Source organism: Opisthorchis viverrini, assembly GCF_000715545.1.
Source record: "Opisthorchis viverrini unplaced genomic scaffold opera_v5_6, whole genome shotgun sequence".
In the NCBI taxonomy this organism is placed as follows: Eukaryota; Metazoa; Platyhelminthes; class Trematoda; order Opisthorchiida; family Opisthorchiidae; genus Opisthorchis; species Opisthorchis viverrini.
This window is the reverse complement of record NW_008751662.1, coordinates 3,274,176-3,283,770: the sequence shown is the minus strand read 5'-3', so window position 1 is coordinate 3,283,770 and position 9,595 is coordinate 3,274,176. Positions and strand designations below refer to the sequence as shown.

The 9,595-nt window shown below is 46.0% G+C and overlaps 1 protein-coding gene across 1 annotated transcript in view; it reads left to right on the top strand.

The window, feature by feature from the left end:
* Positions 1 to 1,575: 1,575 nt before the first annotated feature.
* T265_12595 (hypothetical protein) overlaps positions 1,576 to 9,595 on the top strand; it is a gene marked incomplete at both ends in the record, with an annotated part of 20,424 nt that continues 12,404 nt past the window's right edge. The window contains 3 exons of the mRNA XM_009164516.1: positions 1,576 to 1,802; positions 4,705 to 5,378; positions 8,939 to 9,355. Of these exons, the coding sequence (XP_009162780.1) occupies positions 1,586 to 1,802; positions 4,705 to 5,378; positions 8,939 to 9,355 (1,308 nt within the window). The remainder of the gene's footprint in view (positions 1,803 to 4,704; positions 5,379 to 8,938; positions 9,356 to 9,595) is intronic.

The window sequence follows — 9,595 nt, the reverse complement described above, 5'->3', positions numbered from 1 at the left end:
GCACTAAGTCCCTCCCCCATCCACCCTTATTCTTTTCTTTACAATAAGGCTTTCAAATAAGTCATGGTTGTACGGCAGTGAAGCATCGGTGTTGAACACTGATGTCCTGCTGTCGATGATGATGATGGTGACTCTTCAAAATAGCATATCATTTTTACGGATCGCGTATATTAGGCTGCCGTTGAGGTCGAGCTTAATGGGTGACCTTACCTCTGTGAAGAGGGCCGCCAGATCTAGGTTATCCTGGTGTTCTCCAGCACCGTTCTGTCAATTGTAGCGGGTGTATCCCTCTGTCAGCAGTTTGTAACGAAGCCTTCCTGTGGCCCCTTCCTTGTAGGAACCCGCCCAAGAATTCCTGCACATGTATGGCAATCATACTGTCATTTCTTAGTAAGAGTGCTTAGCTTACGTTTGTTGCCGTATATTGGGTTTGTGTTAGTTGGGGTTCCCAGATGATACTGAGTCAATCCTAAATGTGCTTACTTTGATGCTATTTAAAGGTTCAAACTATTGAGGACTGAAACACCAATTTGCAAGTTAATCTGGTGTCAGCGAGGTCTCAAGGGCATCTGTGACTTATAATAATCTTCCCCTGAGTGTGCTGAACAAAAGATACCCCATGTTTTAATTGGAATGATTTTCAAGATGTTGATGTGCGCGGCTCAATAGTCTTCTTCAACCTTCTCAATAATACATGCACCCTATCCTTGGGGCGAGATGGCCCAAGTGGTTAGAGCGCGAATTTACTGACCGGGAGGTCCGTGGTTCGAATCCGACCTCCGCCACTCGACTTCCCCTGTCTAGGGTTGGGCAACCTGGCAGTATCCCAGCCTTCGTGCTTCCTTCGGGTGGCATGGCAGCTAGGCACTGGAAGGGTGCTACAGCTGAACGCTTCGTTTCGCTTCTTCGCTTCTTTGATCGTTTTCCCTACCACTTCCCTCTTTCCCGCCCCATTCTAGGGCGGTTTCCCACAAGTAACAGTTGTGTGCTGATGTTTAGCACTAGCGAATAGCTATGGGTATCGGTATATAGATTTGAAGCACAACAGGCAGAAAAGGGGAGGAAAAAGCTATCGTATCTGCTACGGTAATGAAGGACTGATGTTCCGGGCTGACGTCGTTTTCCCGTGCCATCTAAGCATTTACGAGTCCATTTCCAACCTGTGCGCTTATTCTGTGTTGCATCGATTTCATCCTTAACCTTCAAAACATTGGATACTAGCAGACTTCTTCAATATCCTTAATATTTTTCATTGTCCTACGTGATTCGTTCCAAGATATGATTGCATGTTACATAAGTACTAATTTCATGTCAGTGTGCAGTTGAAGCATAGTAGTTGAGTTTCAAGAGACAAACAATGGACTGTTTCACAATGCTGTCGATTGCGTACCTAAGTTTCCAGTCTGTCGGTATCTTTTTCATTCTGTGCTATATGGCGCAGCCACAGCAACTCACGCTTCGCTGCCTTCTATTTCGATAGCTTGGACGACAATCATTATCCATATGTTTGTTTTCACTGTTCTGTTGCCAGGTACATTCCACTCATATTTCTAATGTGAAACGGGCAAACATATTCCCCGACTGCATGTCTGTCGATCAGAAGAAAAAGCGCCTACAAAACTCCGGCGCCTGTGTCTCGCTGGAGAAGAAGGCGTGTATCGAAATGTTTGACACATGGTCGAGCCATGAGCAAGTGGACTTCCTCTGCAATATCTTGTCAAGAATGTCTCACTTCCAGCAGAGTCAAGTGAACAACCTGCTAGAGCCACTTTTGAAAAGGGATTTCATTGTGTCCTTCCGAAGTGAGTTTTCATGACCTTTTCATGTACTTTGACGGGGGACGTTCTTGACGACAATTTGAGAATGACAAAGCGCTTGGGACTTGAATACGCCCAGTGATTACACCACACTAATTGATGGGAAAATGTAACTCACGAACCCGCCAACGACCTAAAACCAATGAAAAATTTTCAAGCAAGTTTCAAGCTTGATTGACTAGGAAGTTGTGATAAGCAGATCAGTAGACCGACATAACCAAGACAGTTACTGGGTCATCGTCCGAGGTGTCGGGCCAGTCGGAACCAGTCGGGTCACTCAACTTTGAACAGGTTCACCCGTTTGGACGTGATAGCTCAGGCCCTTCTAGCGCACGCTGGTGGCGTAATCGTAGCGTGCTCACCTCGCCTGTTCAACTCTCGGCGCGGTCAGAAATATACACCGCCGATAGGCTGAAAAAAGCGAGAAATTCCAGTCCGGTACTCCCTCCTCTTTGGTGTGAACTCACTAGAATACTGGACCCAGATCAGGAGGGAGACTTTTCAAGCGAAAGTGATGTGGAAATGAAACTAAACTAGTTTTGTTGGGCGCATATCCAGTCAGATGCCGAAAGTTGGACTGATACGATTTTGCTTGTCAGATAGGGTGTGTTTGTTGTAACGGGTATTGTTCCGGAATGTTAAGAAGGGTGGTATGAAGGCAGGCATCGTAAAAGACTTGAAATTGTGTCTTCACCAATCAATCGCATCATGCAGGTCTGGAGACCACAGGTCGCATACTGTTACCAATCTGCACAGAGTAATTTTAGCATCACGCGGTGTGGTGGGAGAATCGGGTATCACCAAGGCATGCCCCCCGAGGCGACTACGAATTCGTAGAGCGCGTCTATGGAGTGCAAAATAGACTAGTTATTCCGTACTCCGTCCCGGGTGCCGTGAGTTACCGCGGAACATTAATCCTCAGTGCTACTTCTCGATAACTAAATGCCTGAATGCTACTATTTGCAAGGTCTATGCTGCTTTTTTGCATTCCATTTCCCTAGTGTCCATTCCGTACCCTAATAGGTAGCATGCACCATTGGTATTTGCCGGCACTTTGTCGTCAGAAAACCATGGCAAGTTTATGAATGGCTTAATTAAGAAGGATCATTGAAAAAGCCCAGAGAAGGTCTGAATAAAAAAAACTAAGTGGAATATACTGCGTGAATAGCATTATACTACACCGCACTGTCATCGTATCCTAATTTGGTCACTTTCGAACTACCTTTTTCCTCTAGCAGCTAGTCTTTTTGGAATTTTAGCGTAGCAAAGTCACTATTGCTGAGAGCCCGCCGCCAAGAGAATGGACCTCGTCTCGCGACAATTTTCGAACCTCTTACCCAATAAGCTATGCTAGGATGCCTATGCAACGTCCACACTCTCCTACCTGAGTGATCAATGAATAGAGGTCTGACAAAACACGTCTCGGTTGGCTGTTGGTACAAGTGTGGCACTTTGCTGCTTAAAATTTTGGCTCTTCAGCTGCCTTGGAGGTCGGCCGTATCCGGCCTAGTAATCAGTGGCGTGGCTCAACAGCGGGGGAGGGGAAGGGAGAGGCTACGTGAGGTTGGCCCACATCCTATATTATATAATATATACATACATATAAGCCGCGCCATTGACTACTGCGCTGGATACGGTAATTAGGTGCAGACATTCCGAAAGTTGGAATAGTCAGGCACAACCCTGTACAGCCCGGGAGTCATACATATAACATGTCTTTTTCATTCACAGGGGATGCATACTTGATGGTATTGTTCCAAGGCTCCTATCCTCCAGTGCCCATCCGACCAAACGCAGTTTCTCCAGGGAGGGTGGGGAGTGGGTTTCCAGCACTACCCGTAATTCGCCTGTGTATAGACGGTTCTTATATAGTAGGTTAGTTTATCACTACGGATCGTATTGGGCTCTTACCTGGTCCTAAGCGGATACATCCCGGGAATTGGTGTTTAACTGTTATCAGCCTTGTGAACACCACCAGTCAATAAATGGTCTTCTTAGCACTCACTGGCGGATTGAAAGCACGAAGAGCGATCAGTCGTGTTATTTCATTTGGCTACAAATACAATAACGAATATACTGCCCAAACTCCCGAAAAGTCAGTCGTACTTCTTTTAGTCGTCGAGACTGATACCGCCGTATACTTTTTGCATGTTCTAAAGAACCATTGAGACATTTTATCACTTTAGCCACCGTGAATCGGATGTCAAATTATTTGAAACCTCTTCATTCTTAATCCAGGTACCCTGTATGTGTGGTGAAATCATTGACCACGAAGTTAGTTTGGCTGCTTCGTTGCATAACACCACTGTTCTGCCGCCTCATCTCGCTGCCTTGATTTGATATGACCGGACAGTTAACCCTTCATTGTGTCCCTCAAAACTCACTCACCCCTGTGTTACCCCACAGTCGTTGGTGAATCAGTTATGGTAATAAATAGATCAGCCATGTGAAATAAACTGATAGCTCACAGTTTGTACCAAGTACATACGAAGACTGATATGTGGGGAAAAAAGTATATGCAGGTGGAATTTAAGCCAATGCTTTTTATGAATGTGTGCTCGTCGTAGCTGCTTCTACCTTCAGTTTGTTCATTCGCGGTATCAAGTTACATACATGTGGTACAGAATCATCTTACAGATTTAAAGGAATTGGAGAATTCGCACCGAAAGCAAACAAGCACTCCAGGTTTTTGGTCGTCGTTGGGTGGGTTATGTGGCGTAAAAGGGGTCTCCCGGGGTTAGCAGAGTGAAGTGTTCGAAAATCCCTTCTAGTGACCTCGCGTAGGGAAGGTCTTTCTAGAGGACACACTGTCCATGATTATCCTTTCTATGGTTTCTTTCTAGCTGGCTGTGTTATGACTAACTCTCTTCACTTTACACCCCGTCAGCGCATGGAGTATCTCACATCGCGGAACACATCTTGTCTCAACTAGACGCCTCGACATTACTGTCTGTGGAGATGGTCTCTCGAGGGTGGCAGTGGAGTGTTGCCAAGTATCAGTTGTGGCGGCGTTTGATTGCTCGTCGTGTGGCATCTGACCCGGTGTGGTATGGTCTTGCCGAACGCCGCGGTTGGTTGGAACTAATCCATCTGAGCGATGCCACCCACTTACCCGTCGCCTTGGAACAACGGCGGATTGCAGCAGGTTCACGGCACAAACCCGAATTCCCCTTACTCTCGGACTCCACATCAAATAATGCTTGCAATGGGGACGCGAAGTCACACACGGGAGACGAATCCAAATCGCCCTGTCCCAATGCGATCTGTCAATGCAGTACCGCCACCCTTGGTAGGCCAACTATACTATGTGGCGACTACGCGTTGGCCCAAACCCGTTTGACTCCATTAAGCCTCGTAACGGGACGTGAACAGACCGTTGAGGTCGCACTAGCGACTGCTGCCACTGTGCGCTCTGCGGGTTGCCATGACACACCCCAGCGATCTCATGGCAATTCATTCACGCTCGACGCAGACCGAAACGATTGTGCCTCAGCTGAGACGATAATGTTTGCTCACCGGTTTTACAAACAGCTCTATCCGCGTGTCATCAGAGAGATCAAGGTTAGTGGGCAATAATTCAATTCACTAACTTTCTGTTGTGTTGCTATATCCGGCTTCGTACTAACTCAGTTGAGACTGGTCCAAAATGCCCCTGCGTAACATGGAAATCTCTTGTAGCTAGCACTAACCCGGACCGATTTACCGACCTCCGAAGTTGGGTGGACTTACAATACGGACTAATGACATCGAATGGAGCGATAAAGTACCACAATATCAACGCACAAATGTATCGTTTTTGGTTAAAATGGCAGTGTTACATCAACGTCGGACACTGATGTAATGTTGTCGATGATAATAAAATGCTTCACGATGTGTCGCTCAGGTGAGTGTATCTTGTAACTCTGAATTTGTCACATGGATCCCTGTTAAGCAGTGCACCCTGATAAACCGAACCAATGATAATTCTACGTTGAGATGCTGCTTTCTCAAGTCCTAGGCACATCGTTCTGGTACCAGCCAGATCCGGCATTCCACATCACATGCTTCCGTCCTCACGTATTTAGGTGGGCAGCCTGGTGCGACTTATAGAGAAACTATCGAGAAGTCCATTCCCGTTCCATTTAGATGAGTCATTTTTATTCTACTAGCTAAGTTGCGGTTCCGTACACAACATCGTCTTGAAAATGCGTTCCGTCGCTTCTGATATAAGTGGAAGCATGGATGAATGACGGTAGTTCGTCCTGGAGCTGACACTGACAAAGACTGACTTGCAAGCTATTCCAACTTATTTAGACGGCTAGGCTATGGGTTCACCAAAATGATCTTTATTCAAATCTTGGGTTCAGAAAAAGTGTACGTCAAATGAAAAATACTGTTGGCTGTTACTTCACGGTTTATCCAGCTCTATTTCCTCTGGAATACTTTCCGGATCAGAGTGTCTTTAACGAACTAAGACGACCAAACAGCTGACATGCAACCAAGAAAGTGTAAATACTAGTACCTAAAGGCTCCGTTAACAGCAAAGCTCGTTTTTTATCTGTTTCACAATTTTGATGAAGATATGAGTTTTACGGCTATGCACTTTTTGTTACGTCAAATAGTTTTGTTGGGGCATTTTCATTGTCGAAAGGCAATGTCTTATATGAATACTGTGTGCTGGAGGTACCTAGCCTTGTTGGTTGGGTTTTTCATTTCGGACTATTATCCCTAGTGCATGCTAATAGGAATATACAAACACGTAAGACCCAGCACACCACTCCGCGGATTTTGGAGAAGCTTGCATTCGGATGGGTACATACATACAGCTACATATTTACAGGCCAAGCCTTGTTGTTCACCTTAGTGGCACTCCCAGTGAATGAAATCGAAGGTTTTTGTTAATTGAATGGCACTTTCGATCGGAAATAAAACCGGAAGTTTACGGGAATATCAGCGTGATCAAACGGTGGTGAGTATTTCTTGCTTTTTCACTGCTTCTGCTGAGTATGACTAACACTTTGACGGGCAATCCCTCAATCGTACTGTAGAGTAGCACCTACTTAGGAGTTCTGGATTCACAACGGTTCAAGCCTTCACGACCTCCGCGAAGTCCGAAATAATGAGTGGTTGCAGTTAGTGTATCTCATTGTTTAAACCCTGAACTCTCGTCTACCCGTGGTAGTTAGTGGTCACTGTAATTATTCTGACGTTTACATGTGCAAATTATGTATGCGTTTGCATCTGTCTCATTAAGTCTTCAAGGATGCAAATTTTCTCGTTGCTCTAAAAGGAAAAGTCACATCAAACCGATAATCCTCTATTGAAACATATCTTTCGTGCAGGTGCTTTATTTGTATTATTTTCCATTCTTTGTTTTGGCCTTGGTTCGTCGAAATGGAAGTGTTTTTAACCCTGGTGAATTTAGAGGTTCTTCACGGACCTAAGGTTTCGAGAGATGCAGTCCAATGATAAGTGGCGTTGAACATGAGTTCGTGTGGACTCGCACAGTTCTCATTTTCCCGGTAGTTCGGAATTGTTGTCGGTTTGGGCGTCTACTGCTGACTACGGTCACTAATCCTTTCAATTTAAATTCGAATTGGAAGCATGCCCAGTCCTATGACCCCAAATAGAATTCGTGACTACCTTGTTATAATCGTCCGGCTGTTACACCCTTTTCGGTGCCTAGTTGCCATGCCCCTCTCTAGGCCTGGGCAACCTGGCAGTATCCCAGCCCCCGTGCCTCCTTCATGTGGCGTGGCAGTTAGGCACCGAAAGGGTGCTACAACTGAACGAGAAAGAAGCTGCCATGCCACCAAAAAGAAGCAGGAGGGCTGAGATACTGCCAGGTTACCTAAGCCTAGACAGGGGGATTCGAGATACATAGGTCGGATTCGCACCATGGACCTTCTGGTCAGTAATTTCGCGCTCTAACCACTGAGCCATCTCACCCCTTGTTGCAATATTAGGGAGCTGTAAGCCAAACGGTATCCATCCGCCCGCCGGAAATTTATCAAAGTGACTTGTAGATGTCTTGGGGGAAACAGCTGAAAATGCTCATCAAAATCTCGCCTAAATAGCATCATGGGGTGTTCCTGACATATTGCCACTCTCGTCTATCATTGTGAGGTGTGAGGTAAGCCAGATGAACAGTTCGATATGTTTGTAAATGGTGGGTCTCATTTATCATTCGCCGAACGCCGATCATTCGACTCCATTCTGTTATAGTGGAGTTTGTACTGGAAACCTACACTTTTTTCGTTGTATTTATTTTCGAAATTACAAAGCAGGGCGATTTTAAGACGCTGGTACTTAAACTATCGAAATTCTATTTTGCTGCAACATCTTGATGTATGCACCCGGCATTCACCTTTCCAAATGACCAATCTATTCGGTCGATACTGATAGACCGGAGCATAAGTCTTGGGGAACTCGGAATTTTCCCTCTCATACTGATTGGTTTTTCCACTTTACATTCTTCCATTTCTGCTCCATAAAACAGCGCGCCATTGCTCAGTGTTGTCTTGCCAGGCCCGACGCCACCACCAAGACAGATCAACATCGCCTGTTTTTGAGGGTGCGGAGGTACCGTCTGTAGCACAGTAACGACTGGCACTGGAACCCTTGCCCACTTCTTGAGAATGGCTTACTTTTGGACCAGTCACAGTATTTTCACTACTTCACCCTGTAGTTGAGAACATACGAACACACCAAGCCCAGATGCCTAAGCATAACAAAACAGCTGCTTGACCCCTTTCATTCTGTGGTCGTATATTGGAATACCCGGGTCTCATCCTCACTGTATGACCCTTTTGTCTCACGTTACTCACACGTGCGCAGCCATGGTATCCATTCAGTTCGAAATAGTTCAGTGGCTAGGGCACGAACGTGATACCCAGAAGGTCCTTGTTTCGAACCCAACCTTGGCACCTCAACTGCTCCTGTCTGAGCTTGGAGAACCTGGCAGTATCGCGGCCCTCGTGTTTTTTTCGGGTAGCATTTCCCGAAGTGTCACACTTGAACGATTTTATTATTATTGTCATTATTATATTATCCTTTCCTGTTTCCTAGTGAGTTGTCATATCAAGTTGTTCGTGTTTCTTTTTTATTCTGGCCTTATTTGGTGTCGGTTTTTCGTCCCACAGCGCGTCGAGGACAACTGGGCACGAGGCAATTATCACCTCACACGCATTCCATGTCGGAGTGATGTGACCAAGGGTGTGTACTGTTTACAGTACGACAAGGAGAAAATAGTCAGCGGACTGAGGGACGACACGATCAAAGTTTGGAGACGGTTGGATGCGAATGCCTTTCCATTACATAGCCGTCGATCGACACAGCCCAACGCTGGCAGACCAGCGAGTGATTCTCGCGCGGGAGCCATGGTTGTCGCTCCTGTTGCCGCTGGTGCCGGTCACAATGATCCCGATCCTGGGGCAGAGGATGACCGACCTGGAGCAGCGGCCAATCGGCATGCCGATGGAAACGGAGCTGCTGGCGCTGTTGCTGCCAACGAAAATTTCCCGACGGATGCTAGTACCGATGGTTATCACTGCACACAAGTGAGGTTTTTGTCCGCTTTCCCACAGATTTGTACAATTGAATTTTTTGCCAGTATCTTGAGCATCGACACCGCCACTGTAGGATTCAAGTTGAAGACGAAGCACTTCTCGTTATTCTGGTTGTTTCTTATTGCAAACGTAGAGCTGTTTTTGCTTCGCAAAACTTAAGTTGTTCCTCTTCAGTCCAACTTCTCAGTGATTGTGTATCATCATCATCGACAGCATGACATCATATATATA